Here is a 15,053-nt window from a genome sequence, read left to right as displayed (position 1 = left end):
TTGCACATTATTTACAATAGCCAAGATATGGAAACAACCTAAGTAGCCACTGAAGGATGAATGGATAAAGAAAGTGTGGTACAGATCTTCCTTGACTTACGATAGAATTACATCCGGATAAACCCATTATAAGTTGAAAATACTGTAAGACGAAAATGCATTTAATACACCTAATCCACTGAACATCCTAGTTTATCCTAATCTACCTCAAACATGCTCAGAACACTTATGTTAGGCAAAATCACTTAACACAAAACCTACTTTAGAATAAAGTGTTGAATATATCACGTAATTTATTGAATTCTGTACTGAAAGTGAAAAACATATTGGTTGTATGGGTACAGAATGGTTTTAAGTGTATTGACCATTTCACTGCATCATTGTGATTGTGGACTGACTGGGAGCTACGGCTGCTGCCACTGCCCAGCATCAGGGGACAGCACCGGAAAGCATATTGCTAGCCCAGGAAAAGATCAAAATTCAAAACTTGAAGTATGGTTTCCACTGAGTGTGTATCACTTTTGCACCATCGTGAAGTCAAAGAATCGTAAGTTAAACCATCGTAAGTCAGGAACCATTCATATATATATATATATTATATTATATATATATATACATATTACTCAGTCATAAAAAGAATGAAATCTTGCCATTTTCGACAACATAGATGAAACCTGAGGGTATTATGCTAAGTGAAATAACTCAGAGAAAAACAACTTATGTGTGGAATCCTATAAAAAACTTATCTGTGGAATCTTGAAAAAGAATCAGGCTCATAGATAAAAAGAACAGGTTGGTGGTTGCCACAGGTGGGGAGTGAGGGAGGTGGAAGAAATGGGGGCAGAAAGTCAAAAAGCACAAACTTCTGGTTATAAAATTAAGTCATGGGGATGCAGTACACAGCATGGCGGCTATAGTTAATAATACTAAATTGTGATGCTTGAAAGTTGCTTAGAGAGTAAATCTTGAAAGTTCTCATCACAAGAAAAAAAATGTAACTGTGTGTGGTGACAGATGTTAATGAGACTTACTGCGGTGATAATTTCACAATGTATACAAATACTGAATCATTATGTTGTACACCTGAAACTAATATAATGGTATATGTCAGTCTTACCTCAATTTAAAAAAAATTTTAAAAAGTAGAACCTTTCAATGAAGCCATTTGGGTTTGAAGTTTTCTTAGTGGGAATTATTTTTCTAATTATATGTTTACTGAACTGTAACACAGGAAAGTGTGCGTATGATAAATGAAGGGTTCAGTAAACTACCAGACAGTGAGCCTATTAGTGTTACCACTACTGACACCAAGAAATTAAAAATTACCAGCAGTCCTTAAGCCTCATCTATTGCCCTGTCCCAATATCAACATGCAATCTCTCCTGAAAGGTACCAGATATTCTGATTTCTAATACCATAGGTTAGTTTTGCCTATAACCAAACTTTATACAAATGGGGTCATACAGCCTATGTCTTTTTTCCATCTGACTTCTTTTGGTTAACATTATGCTTGTAACAGTCATTCATGTTGTGGAGGCTAGCTGAAGTTTCTTCATCTTCATTGCTATATGGTATCCTTCTGTATGTGTACACCACACTTTATTAATACATTCTACTAGTGATGAACATTTGGGTTTTTTTTGTTTTGTTTTTTTTGTTGTTTTTTTTTGCAGTACGCGGGCCCCTCACTGCTGTGGCCTCTCCCGCTGCGGAGCACAGGCTCCAGACGCACAAGCTCAGCAGCCACGGCTCACGGGCCCAGCCGCTCAGCGGCATGTGGGACCTTCCCAGACCGGGGCACGAACCCGTGTCCCCTGCATCGGCAGGCGGACTCCCAACCACTGCACCACCAGGGAAGCCCTGAACATTTGTTTTTTCAGCTGGGGTCTATTGTAAATAATACTTCTATCAACACCGTGTACATTTATTTATTTATCTATCTTTTTATTTATTTGCACTTACATGCTCTCATTTATTTAAGGTATATACCTAGGAGTAGAATATTACTGGTTCATAGAGTACGTCTATATTTAAACTTTAATAGATAATAAAAAACCATGTTCCAAAGAGGTTGCACAATTTATCCATCCATCTGCAGTATATGTGGGTTCCCATTGTTCCACACAACAATGCTCCACTGATAACACCTAGTGTGATTAGTCTTTTTATTGTAACTGCTCCTTGTGGGTGTATCTTGGTATCTTATTTTAGCTTTAATTTTTATTTGCCTGATTACTAGTGAAATTGAAACCATCACAAATGTTTGTTAGTTACATTGTTACATATTTTTCAACTCCTTTGCTCATTTCTCTATTGAATTGTCTGTCATTTCCTTTTTATTTGTATAAATTCTTTATATAGTCCAGGTAAGAGCTTTTTGTTAAATGTTTTGCAAAGATTCTCTCCTATTCTGTGCTTTGTTTCTTTACTCTCTTAAAGGTGTTTTGATGAGTGGAATTCACATTAGTACATTTAGTACTAATTAGTACTAATTTCACATTAGTACATCTTATCATTTCTTTTAGGGTTCTTTCTTTTAGGTTTGGTTTAAAATTTCTTTCCCTACCACAAAGTCGTACAGAGTACAGATATTCTTCTATAAATACAGTATCTTTTAGATCTGTTGTTTTACACTTCACATGAGAGTCTACAATACACTTGGAATTTTTTCGTTTCTTTCCCACATGGGTAGCCAATTGATCCAGCGCTATTTGTTGAAAAACTGTCATTTCTCCATAGCTCTGCAATACTTTTTGTCATATATAAGTGTTTATATACATCTGGGTGTGTTTCTGGAGCTTTTATTTTGTTCCATGGTTCTATTTGGCCTTTCTTTTGCTTCAACCACACTGTCTTAATTGGAGTAGCTTTATAAATAGATTTCAATATCTGGTAGAATTAGTTCTGACCTCTTTCCTCTTCCTCAACAGTGTCTTGGCTGGTAGTAATTCCTTTTATTTTCATATAAATTTCAGAAACATTTGTCATTTTCCACACTAAAAAAAAACTGCTGTGTTACTGTCTGGGATTGTCTATATATATTAATCTGGAGCTATTTACATCTTTACAATATTGATTCTTCCAAGTTGTATACCTATCCATGCATTCATTTGGGTCTTCCTTTATATCTCCAAACAATGCTTTATAATTTGATTCTGGAAACCTTACACATCTTTTCCTAGATTTACTCTTAGGTCCTTGAAGTGTTTTGATGTCATAAATGGTGTCATAAATATTTTCAAGTGTACTTTTCTAAATGTTATTGTTATATGCAAATACAATCAATTTTTACATAGACTTTGTATCTTGTGCTTTTCTAAACTCACTTATTGATTTTAACAAATTATCTGTAGATTCTTTGGACTTTGTTGTCCAAACAATATTGTCTGTGAAGATGGATGGTGTTTATATTTCCTTTTTAATCTTCCCCCACCCCGTCTTACCACTCTGGCTAGAACCTCTAGTACAATATTAAATATTTTCCTTTTTCCATTATTATTTCTTCTTTGATACATAGATTATTTAAAATTGTATTTCTTGTTTCAAAATATTATAAGATTTAAAAAACTGATAATTATTCATAGCCTACATTCATTATCATAAGAGAGCATTATAGAGAGAGTATGTCAAAATATTTCACTTTGTGGATTCGTCTATTTCTCCTTATAGGTCTATCAATTGTGTATTATATAGCTTAAGATTATCCTACTAGGTGCCTGCAAATTTTAAATTGTTATATATATAGTTATATTTTAAGATTGTCTTACTAGGTGCATGCAAATTTTTAAATGTTATGTATTACTCATAATTATATGATATATTATAAATTGTTATATATTAAACCTGTCTCATTACAAGGTGAACCTGTTCATTAATACTTTTGTCATAAGCTCTATTTTGTCTGATATTAATATAACTACTCCAATTTTCTTTTGGTTCATATTTACACGTTATAATCGTTCTCTATGCTTTTACATTCAGAATTTCTGTTTATATGTTTTATATGTCTCTTTAGTAAACATTACAAAGTTAGATTTTGTTTATTTTAATCCTATCCATCAATTTTTATGTTTTACCTGGAGCACTTAGTCCATTTACATTAAATATAATTACTAATATACTTGAGTTTATGATTCATATCATTCACCAACCTTGTAATTATTCAGCTTTTGATTTTTTTCTGATTTAGGAGGATTTGGAGAATATTTAGTAATTCATGTCACACTTTTTGATCTGCACTATTCAAAATCTTATTAAATGTAACCTGTCACTATATTTGATATACAGTTCAACAATGTAATCTTTTTTGAGTTTTTTTGTCTCCTTTTATCTTGTGTTTTTGTTTGCTTGTTTGTTTGATTGACTAATTTGCATATCATTGTGTACAAAGAAGGGAGATATGACAAGACTCTGCTTATGGGAAAGGGGCAAGGGTGTCAAAGAGAGTTCTTTGGGGTATCAGTTGGCTGAAAAGTCACTCTGTGGAATCAGAATGTCTAAATATATTTCTAAGTTATTTTGTCGTGGAGTGTGCAAGGCAAACCTCTCCTCTCCTACCTCCTCTGCAAATCTTCAGTAAATTCTACTTTGCTCACCAATCCCTTCTTATGAGTGAATTTTGATTTTGGCGGGGAAAGGCATTAGAAAAAGTGTTGCAGTATTGCTCTATGGGCCCACATGGCAGTGTTAGGAGAGAATGTGAGGCACAGGAACTTGGAGGCAGAGGAGATCATAAAAAAGTAAGTCCCGGGCTTCCCTGGTGGCGCAGTGGTTGAGAGTACATCCTGCCGATGCAGGGGACACGGGTTCGTGCCCTGGTCCGGGAAGATCCCACATGCCGCGGAGCGGCTGGGCCCGTGCGTGAGCCACGGCCGCTGAGCCTGCGCGTCCGGAGCCTGTGCTCCGCAACGGGAGAGGCCACAACAGTAACAGGCCCGTGTACCAAAAAAAAAAAAAAAGTAAGTCCCTAGGAATTTACAGAAACGCTGGAGAAATTTCCCCAGGGCACGGACTTGGGGAATTGAGGTAATTCTACCTAAATTTCGAGTGCTGGGGAGGGGTCCACTGCAAGCTGTGTTGTACACCACTGGAGTTATTCCTACGTTAGCCAATCAGGCAGCTGCATCGTCTCTGAAGTCCCCAAGAAAAACATTTTACACTTGGGAGAAACCCCTTAGACCTCTGCCATTAGTGCCTTTGGGTGGACATTAATTAATTAAATTTATTGAACCAATGGTCTTGTGTCCAGAAAACCTCTCAGGACTAACCATGCCGAGCGCTCACTGCCTCGAGTTAGTCACACTGGTTTGCTGAGCCTCTGGAGGGACTGCCCTGACCAGAGCTAGCCAGTTCCTAGAGATACTAAACGGCTCGCATCACTTTTCAAATGCAAAGACAACCAATCCAGAGCCCATACTCCTAACCACCTCCATTATCTCACACTCCCAGCCACTATCCACCAGCCCTAACCACCCAGGGCGAGGTACCAGGCAACTAGGAACAACCCCTATGCTCCAGAGTCCACTGAAATGATTCAAACTAGCCAATTCTAGAAACAGGAAGCATTCTGTGCTTTTGGATACAAGGGCCCCTAGATAGTTAAGATGCACGTCTAGCGGAGAATTTCAATGACCCCAGATTCTTGCATCTTCCTATACATAAAAAAGCACTAAAATCATTAAGTTGAGATATCTGTTCTTTATGATTAGCATTAATAGTTGTATGCTTGACTACATGTATTTCCCAGACCCCACCCCACCCCCCAAAAAATCATATATATCCTGGCTCCTCTCCCACCTCTTCAGAGCAGTTCCTCATAGCTATCTGAGAGGCTGCCTCCCAGGTTCTAGTCCTCAGTAAGGTCCTCGTATAAAACTGAAACTCACTGCTCTTACATTGTGCTTTTTTTTTTTTCAGTTGACATTCTCTATACCAGTAAAGAAATGGACCAGCAAAACATTTCACTGAATTCAAGTTATGTGGCCAAAGAAGAGCATAAAGCTAATTAACTTAGATAGAAAATTAGCTCATCCTTTTCAACTCTTTAGAACTATGGTCTAACTACTAACGGAGATAGTTAAATCATAAAGCAGTTCCTAAAACTGCCAAGACATTTGTTTTTAATATCAAGTGTAATCCATGGTTACCGTTTGAGATTCTATTTCTCACCTAACAGTTATTCAACTAGATAATAAACTACCTCTCAGTTAGAAAGCACCAACATACACCACACACACACACACACACACACACACACACACACACACACACACACACACACACACATGCACTTTCTCTTCTCTGTATACTGTGTAGGAAAAAAAGACCTGTGATGTAAGGAACGTAAGTTAGAGGAGATGCAGATAAAATTAGTTTTATTTGGAATGAAGGATTGTGGGACTTGCACCTGACAAGTAATAGAGACTTCTTAGAAGAAACAAACAAACAAACAAACTAGCCAATTCTAGACCTGCTTACCCTGCCTCACCTATTCCTCCCCAGGGAAACCACAATAGAGGCTATGACCTCAGTTCCCCCCCACCCTCTCTGCTCTTGTGCCTGTGACCTATGTTTTCCCATGTGCCCCCTCCTCTTGGGAACTGTGAGAAAAAAGGTGTTTTTTCCATGGCAATGGTCTCCTGATCTGTAGGCCTTACTGATCTTCAAATTTTCTATGTAGTCACTATATTTTAGAATAGCACAGTACCTGGATGTGCCAAGTTCCTAAGATGTCCAGGATCACAGGGCGAAGGGGCACTTGTCCCAGGAGAATTTACATCACTGGACAGTAAGTACCTGCCACTGCCCTGACCTGAAAAAGAAGTGAGAGAGGCCAGAGCACCTATGTGGACAGTGGGGCGTGTGTGTGTGTGTGTGTGTGTGTGTGTGTGCGTGTGCTAGGAATGGGTGTGTCCTTTTCTCAGCACTCCCTGACCTTCTCAGAGCATTTCCCAGGGGTCCTGGGGATGCCAGAAGGATCAATTACCTGCACAAGGTGTGTGGATGGAATACTTGGACCTTTGACAATCATCCTGGGACCACAAGAGCCAGGCTGCCTGCTGAGAAGGCCAAACTGGAAAGAGAGAAACAATCTGGGTCCTCAACAGTGGCACTGAGCTGCTTTACCAACTGGCCTAGGAGCCCATGCCTCCTCTGGACTTCCAGTGGGATGGAAGATGAATTTCATCCCTGTTTAAGCTATTTGAGTTGGAGCTTATTTTTGCAACAAAAAGGATCCTAAGAGATACACTGACACAGGGCATTGAATTGTTAAATTAGTTTAGATACTATCTTAATTGATCTGTTTTTTTTTTTTAATGTGGTAGATGTTACTCATCTACTAACAGTGTGTAGATGTCACTACAATGTTGAATTCCCCCTATTTTCTGATTTCCTCATATCTTGAACTATCAGCTTTCCTAAAGTCCCTCTACCACAGATTGACTTTTTCTCCTTATCATTCATCAAATAAAATTTTAAAAGCTGTGTTATAATTGTATTGAATATTGAAAATAATAACTTGGTGTTAAATTAATATGAACATATCCATGACATCTAAGAGGTGAAAACAGATAATGTATCTGTCTTACTGCTTCAACTATTTTGTATAATGGAAAATAGTTTTACATGCATCACTTTATTTAAAAATTGAAATACTCAGAAGTAACAAAAGAAAAAATCAAATAATTCATCTGAGGTTATTTAATCTTCAGCCAGAATCTGTAGGTGAGTTTTATCACTGAGATAAATCCTTTCTCTGCTCTATAGTTTCTCTCAGGGCCTTGGAGCTCATTTCTACAGTTTGTATTTAGATGGTGCTCATCTCATAAACCACTCTGAGGTTTAGAAGAGGAAGAGGAGGTGGAAGAAGAGGGGAGTAGGAAAGTACACTGGGTTGGATAGTGTCCTCTGAAAATTCATGTCCAGCATGAATGAAAAAAGAAAACCCTGAAGAATGCAAACAAAAATCTCAAAAGCGGCTGAGACACTCCAATCACATATAAAAGGTAAACTTGGTAAGTATGAATTTTAGGAGAAGATGTGATTAGGAATTTGTTCATTTGGCAAGTAAACATTAGGTAACTTTTTTTTCATGCAGTTTGATTTAGATGAACAGGCTTGACTGTTCGTGGAGCAGTATGAGAGAAAAGGACGTTAAAATGCTTTTCCTGCAACAAGGCTTGGTTGCTGGGCTAATTCATAGTAAATAGGATCCTACTCTTCAATGTAACTACAGATGAGTGAGGAGAGAAAAGTTAAGGGAAGCTGCTTCATCCTCCATGAGAGAAATCTGGATTTTCTTCCTGAGGGAACCAGATTTGTTAGGTGTATTAGTTTTCTATTGCTGCTGCAACAAATTACTACATATAGTATTTGTCTTTGTCTGACTTATTTCACTTACTATAATGCTTCCAAGGCCCATCCTTGTTGTTGTAAATGGCAGGATTTCCTTCTTTTTTAATGACTGAATAGTATTCCATTGTATATATATTTACCACATCTTCTTTATCCATTATTACGTTGATGGGCACTTACGTTGTTTTCATGTCTAGGCTATTGTAAATAATGATTCATTGAACATGGGGGTGCAAATGTCTCTTCAACATAGTGATTTAGTTTCCTTCAGATATATGCCCAGAAGTGGAATTACTGGATCATATGGTAGTTCTATTTTTAATTTTTTGAGGAAATTCCATACTGTTTTCCACAGTGCTAGTACCAATTTGCATTCCCACCAACAGTGCACAAGTGTTCACTTCTCTCCACATCCTCACCAACACTTGCTATCTCTTGTCTTTTTGATCATGGACATTCTAACATATGTGAGATGACTTCTCATTCTGATTTTGATTTCCATTACCCTAGTAATTAATGATTGTGAGAACCTGTTCATGTACTTGTTGTCCATTAGTATATCTTCTTTGGAAAATGATTGCTGAAAGATGTTACCTCAGTATGGATTTAATTTTCATTTCTCTTATGATGAGTGAGGATGAAGGGACTGGGTTTTGAAACAGGAAAAAAAGGCATGAAAGCCCCTGTGATGATAAAGACCTTGAGTGTATATCCAATTATTTCCTCTGTTATGCCCCAAAATATCCTCACACCAAGCTTAGTACCCAATTTCCTCTTTCATGAGTAAAAGTTCTCTCCTCAACTGCCATAATTCTCAAAAAAATTATACACCAAATGGCCTGAGTTCACACAAGAGAAACTGGAGTTTGAAAGCATATCTCTCTGATACAAGCTCCTCAGTTAGCGTCACTCCATTACACTACATTAAACCAAGAGCAGAGCAGTGGGACTTCCAAGGAAGAACAAAAATCTGCTACAGGAAAGTTCAATGTAAGACAAATCCCCAAGAGTGGGTAGACAGCTGGTAAGCAAAGCAGTAAGATAAAATAATCATCTGAGTGAAGAAGGAATTAAGAGAAGTAAGGATGTGTCCTGAGCACACAGTTCTATTTTTATAGAGAGGTACTTGAGATATGTACAAATTCCTATAGATATTTGGATAAGGCAGGTGAATAGGGAGAGAAATTTACATATAGTTCATACTAATTGACATTGTGTGATGGTAATTGTTAAAGTTAAGTAAACGTAATTCAATTTAAAACGTTGGATTATAGATAGGTTTACATGGCTTCTATCTGAAATTAATTAATTAATAGCTAATTAAGTAATACTATGTAGGATGCTAATCTATATTGACATTAAATTTAGTCACATCGTCACAGATAGCTACAAGGCAGGCTAGGAAAAATAGCCTTTAGCTAGGCAGTCATGTACTCAGTTAAAAATTTTACTATTCTAAATCAAGGATTGACAAACTATAGCTGGCGACCAAATCATGCCAGTGTCTCTTTTTGTAAATAAAGATTTATTTGAACATAAAACAACACTATGTAGGATGGTTTAGTTGCTCAAAAAGCCTTGGAGGAAATGGGGAGATATTGGTCAAAGGGTACAAACTTCCAGTTATATGATGAATAAGTTTTGGGAATCTGATGTACAGCATGGTGATTACAATTAATATTGATAATACTGTATTATATACTTGAAAGTTGATACAAGAGTAGATCTTATATGTCCTCACAACAGTAAAGAAATGGTAAGCATGTGACAAGATGGCAGTATTAGCTAATGCTATGGTAGTTATCATTTGCAATGTACCAAATTAACACGTTGCACACCTTAAACTTACACAATATTATATGTCAATTGTATCTCAACAAAGCTGGGGAAAAAAGGCAGCAGAAATTACTCTTAAGACTAATTCTGATTCTCAGATAACAGAAACCATCTTTTCCAAGCATATCAGTTGACCAAGGTAGAAAAGGCTCAGCAGAAAAAGAGAGATTTTTCTCATCAACACCAGGTTGTCTAAAGGGGGCTAAGTGTCCCTGGCTAGATAGACTTTCCTTGGTCATCACTACTGTCCTGCAGGATGGAAACTTCAAAGGACCTGAGACTCTTCAAACCCAAGCCTAATATATTCTTTTCTTCCACCTGGAGAAGTATCCCTGCACTAATTTTGCATATCCAGATATCCCTCGCACATGGACCAGCTCCTTCCCCAAAAGGCACGATGCTTGAGGATGTAAAAATGGCCTTTGTTCACCAGTGGCAAGGAGCCTTAGCCAGGGGATATTGCCCCCCAGCCATCCTCCCCCCACAGCATCCAGTTGCTTTCTATTCCCATTACTGTCTTACATTTCTCATGTCATTTGACCCATAGACGCATCTTACCTTCTCAATTGTTCCATTGAGTCTGGACATATTTGGATTCATTCAGCATCTGAACGGTTTGTGAGCACCTGTTCTGAGCTAAGCATAGCATAACCATAGGCAGCTTCAGCAGAAAATGGGCATCCATTTCAGCCAAAATCAGTGATGTGATCCCTGGAAGGGATGCCATGAGCCAGAGAAGGTAAAAACTGGTGATTTAGGGTGATATACAAGGCTGCAACCCAGTTCTGGGGGGCTTGTCTTTGGCATTGAGCTCGAGCCATAAATATCGTTGATTCTGGTGTGTACCCAAATGCACTTTGGGTAACCCACTTCTATGAGTCATACTTGGTCTATTTACAGGCTGAAAAGTCTTGGTCACTTCACTACCCCACCTCTCACATTTCCTGAATCTTGTGAAACTATCTGAGTCCCACAAGTAACCTCATCTCACTCCCACAAGTCAGAGAAGGAAGAGGTATTTCTACAGGCTCTATTAGGCCAACTGCTTCCTCTTCTCTCCTCAGAGTTGTCCCTGAACTTGGGATATGAGAGGGCTCACCATGGATCTGCCTTATTACCACGGCCCTCTGTCCAAGCAAGACTGTGAGACCTTGTTGCTCAAGGAAGGGGGGGACGGCAACTTTCTGTTAAGAGACAGTGAGTCTATGCCCGGAGTCCTGTGCCTCTGTGTCTCGTGAGTAGCCTCATCTTCCACACATTTGGAACCTTATGCTAAATGTAGGACTGATAACCAAGTAGAAAAGAAATTCTACTTCGCTGACTTTGCAGCCCCAATGAGCAGAATGAGAAATAGTTAAACTGCCAGGAGGGGATGGAAGGAACGTGTCTGTCCAAGCTCCTCCACCTGCCCTTCTCTCCCTGGTGCAAATGCCATACAAGCAATGAGCAGACTCTGTGAAGCAGCAGAAATGGGGCTGGTGAGGAGAAGAGTGCAGGCAGCATGGGAGCAGAGCGGGGAGGCAGAGAAGGTAGCCATGTGAGAAAGGTCCTCTCCTATAGAGGTTGATTTATTTGGTATGGAAAAGACTAGGTGCCCTTTATAAAATTTTTATCTGAGAGGCCAACTTTTTACATGGATTCTGCTGGCTCCACTTGTGATTCTTAAAATACTAATAATATTTCAAATTTCGTTGGATTTGTAAAAGGCTTCAGTGTACATCATCTCCTTTCATCCTGCTTTTAGTCTATCAAGACAAGCCACCATTTTATAGATGAAGAAACAGAGACCTGGGATTTCTCAAACAACTTGGTTGTGCAACAATTCATCTGGTGGTTTCAAAGGGGCTGAGTTCAGTATGCAGGTCCAAGCCAGAGCATCAGAGCTACACTGCTGAAGGAACTTGTTTAGCCCAGTTTAGAAAGCAATCCTGAACAGGTATCAGGGGAAATCTACTGTCTTTAAAGATTCTTGTCTTTGTGGAGACCACTGAAATTTTTCTTTACCTGTTATAGAAATTAAAATCCAAGTGTCTCCATGGATGCGCTTCAGGGCTTCTTAGAATTCGGGAGCTATAAGGACAAAAGAGATGGTCATTACTAACAGAATAGGCAGGGATATATTTCTTTCTCTATATGATACCGGGAATACAGATATAAGAAAGGCAGCCTTAAGGTGTTAGCAGTTTGAATTTTCAAGTCACAGGTGATGTTGAGGGTGTTTTCATATTTTTTTAGCCATTGTTAATTCCTCTTTTGAGAATTGCATAATCATATCCTTTACCCATTTTTTAGCTTGAGTTGTTCGTCTTCTTACTGATTTTTTTCAATTTCTATGTATGAAGGTAAAACTTTTTTTTTCTAGAAAAAAGACACACACAGACACAAGAAAACTACAGACCAATTTCAATTTCATTTACTATCAATTTTCAATAAACTACTAACAAAATGGAAGCCAGTAAAACATTAATGGAGAAAATACACTATGCTCAAGTATGGTCCAATCCAAGAAATCAAGGATGGTTCCCTGATAGGAAAATTATTAGTTTAATTACATATTAATAAGTCAGAGGTTACAAACTGCATAGCTGATTCAAATTTGCTTAAAAGGTATTAGATAAAATTCAGCATCAACCCCTCAAACACACAGTCATGTGTGCATATGCATACACACACTTACATACTCTTAACCATGTAGAGCTAGAGAGGTGCTTCCTTAAACAAAGGCCAGATGAAGCACTAGAAGAATTACCCCCCAAATCATGAATGAGCCAGAGATGTTCATTATAAGCACTACTATGTAACATTTTCCAGGATATGTTAGCAAGTGTAATTAGTCAAAGGAAATACATGTAAAAATTGAAAACAAAGATGCAAAATTATTATTATTTGCCGTTGACATGACTTTATACCTGTGAAATACAGATTTAACTGAAAAGAAAAACTACTAAAAACTAAGAAAATCCAATAAGGATATCTGCTTATATTATTGAAATCTAAAAAATCAATAGCTTTTTCATACAGAAACAATAACCAGTAAGTAAATATAATAACACATCTCATTTACATCAGCACAAAATTAATAATACCCAGGAATAAATGTAATATGAAATGTACAAAATTAAACAGCTACTGGGGAGCTTACTAGAAGACTTCAGTGAAGGGAAGGATTCAGTTTGAAAGCATATCAGTTCACCATAATTAATCATAAATTCAGTATATTTCCAGTGAAAAATCAACAGAATTTAAAATTTTTTCTTCAAAGATAGTAAAGTTTATCCAGGTGGGAAATGAAACACAAGGAACCTGCCAGAGAGCCAGAAAATATTTAATTAAAAAAAGGGGAGGCTTCCCTGGTGGCGCAGTGGTTGAGCGTTGAGCGTTCGCCTGCCGATGCAGGGGACACAGGCTCGTGCCCCGGTCCAGGAAGATCCCACATGCCATGGAGCGGCTGGGCCCGTGAGCCATGGTCGCTGAGCCTGCGCGTCCGGAGGCTGTGCTCCGCAACGGGAGAGGCCACAGCAGTGAGAGGCCCGCGTACCGCCAAAAAAAAAGGGGGGACTAATACCAAATATTAAAATACATTATAAAACTACAGTAACTACTACAGTAATTAAAAGAGTTTCGTACTGAGAGATCAATGGAATCAAATATAGAATCCGGTAGAAATGAATCCAAATACGTATGGAATTTAGCATATACGTAAAAGCATTTCAAATCAATGAGGAAAAGATGAGTGATAATTGTGTTGGGACACTTGGCTGGTCACTTAGAAAAAAATAAACCTGAATCCCTTTCTTACTTCTTGAAGTAAAATTAATTCAAATTGGTTCTAATACAGAACTTATTTTTCTAAATGAAACTGTGTGTACTAGAAGAAAACGTGAACTATTAAAAAATATTCCTGGAATTGAGAAAGACTTCCTAACAAGATATAAAACACAGAAACCGAGAAAAGATTGCTAAATATGACCATTATAACAAAAAACTGTTGTTAAAAAAAACTTATTGACAAACCAACAGAAAAAATCAAAACTTCATTAACATATAACGAAGCTTTTAAAAAACAATAGAAAACTAGGTAAAATGCAAGAGGAGGAGATTCTCTGAAATGGAATGTGAAAAAGAAAGATAAAAAAATGCTAGATCTCACTCATAACTAAAGAAACACAAATTAAAAGACTAATGCGGGTTTCCCTGGTGGCGCAGTGGTTAAGAATCCGCCTGCCAACACAGGAGACCGGGGTTCGAGCCCTAGGTCCGGGAAAATCCCATATGCCGCGGAGCAACTATTAACTACTGAGCCTGTGCTCCTAGAGCCCACGAGCCACAACTACAGAGCCCAAGTGCCACAAATACTGAAGCCTGTGCACCTAGAGCCCGTGCTCCGCAACAAGAGAAGCCACGACAATGAGAAGCCTGCGCACAGTGACGAAAAGTAACCCCCGCTCATCACAACTAGAGAAAGCCTGCGCACAGCAACGAAGACCTAACAGAGCCATAAATAAATAAATACATTTATTTATATTAAAAAAAAGAATAATGTGATACCATTTTTACCTCTTCAAGGGTTTAGAATTAAAACTATGAAAATACCCAGAGGAAATTCAACTGCTGGGAAGCAGAAGTGCTTGCACATGCTAAATACAGCCTCTGGATAGAAATGTGGTCAAAACATAAAATGCACAGGTATAACTTTTGACTCAAAATTTCATTAATAAAAATGTATCTTATAGTTATTACTGCATAAGTATGTGCAAATTGACATTAACAAGATTGAGTAAATCCATATATGGTATGAAAAATACTCCAAGATCTATTGTTGTGTGGAAAAGGCAAGATGCAAAGTATGATCCCATCTGTGT

General features: G+C 37.9%; 2 protein-coding genes across 12 annotated transcripts in view; one reads left to right on the top strand and one right to left on the bottom strand.

The window, feature by feature from the left end:
- Positions 1-11,041, bottom strand: part of LOC113616052 (SLAM family member 5-like) — a 34,378-nt gene extending 23,337 nt beyond the window's left edge. For all 6 annotated transcript variants that reach the window (XR_003431202.1, XR_003431204.1, XR_003431203.1 and 3 more), the window contains exon 1: positions 10,750-11,041. Coding sequence is in view for 3 of the 6 variants with exons in the window: in XM_027099213.1 (XP_026955014.1) it covers positions 10,750-10,791 (42 nt within the window). In the remaining 3 variants the exon portion in view is untranslated. The remainder of the gene's footprint in view (positions 1-10,749) is intronic.
- Positions 11,042-11,173: 132 nt separating this feature from the next.
- SH2D1B (SH2 domain containing 1B) overlaps positions 11,174-15,053 on the top strand; it is a 37,196-nt gene continuing 33,316 nt past the window's right edge. For 3 of the 6 annotated variants that reach the window (XM_027099203.1, XM_027099204.1, XM_027099205.1), the window contains exon 1: positions 11,174-11,425. In XM_027099203.1, coding sequence (XP_026955004.1) covers positions 11,277-11,425 — 149 coding nt within the window. In that variant the 5' untranslated portion in view covers positions 11,174-11,276. The remainder of the gene's footprint in view (positions 11,426-15,053) is intronic. The other 3 variants (XM_027099206.1, XM_027099209.1, XM_027099207.1) reach the window with 1 other exon arrangement.

This window comes from Aethalodelphis obliquidens, unplaced genomic scaffold (assembly GCF_003676395.1).
Source record: "Aethalodelphis obliquidens isolate GAN/ISIS:26980383/991018 unplaced genomic scaffold, ASM367639v1 scaffold130, whole genome shotgun sequence".
Taxonomy (NCBI): Eukaryota; Metazoa; Chordata; class Mammalia; order Artiodactyla; family Delphinidae; genus Aethalodelphis; species Aethalodelphis obliquidens.
Note: the sequence above shows the minus strand (reverse complement) of the source record. Positions and strands in the feature narration are given on the sequence as shown.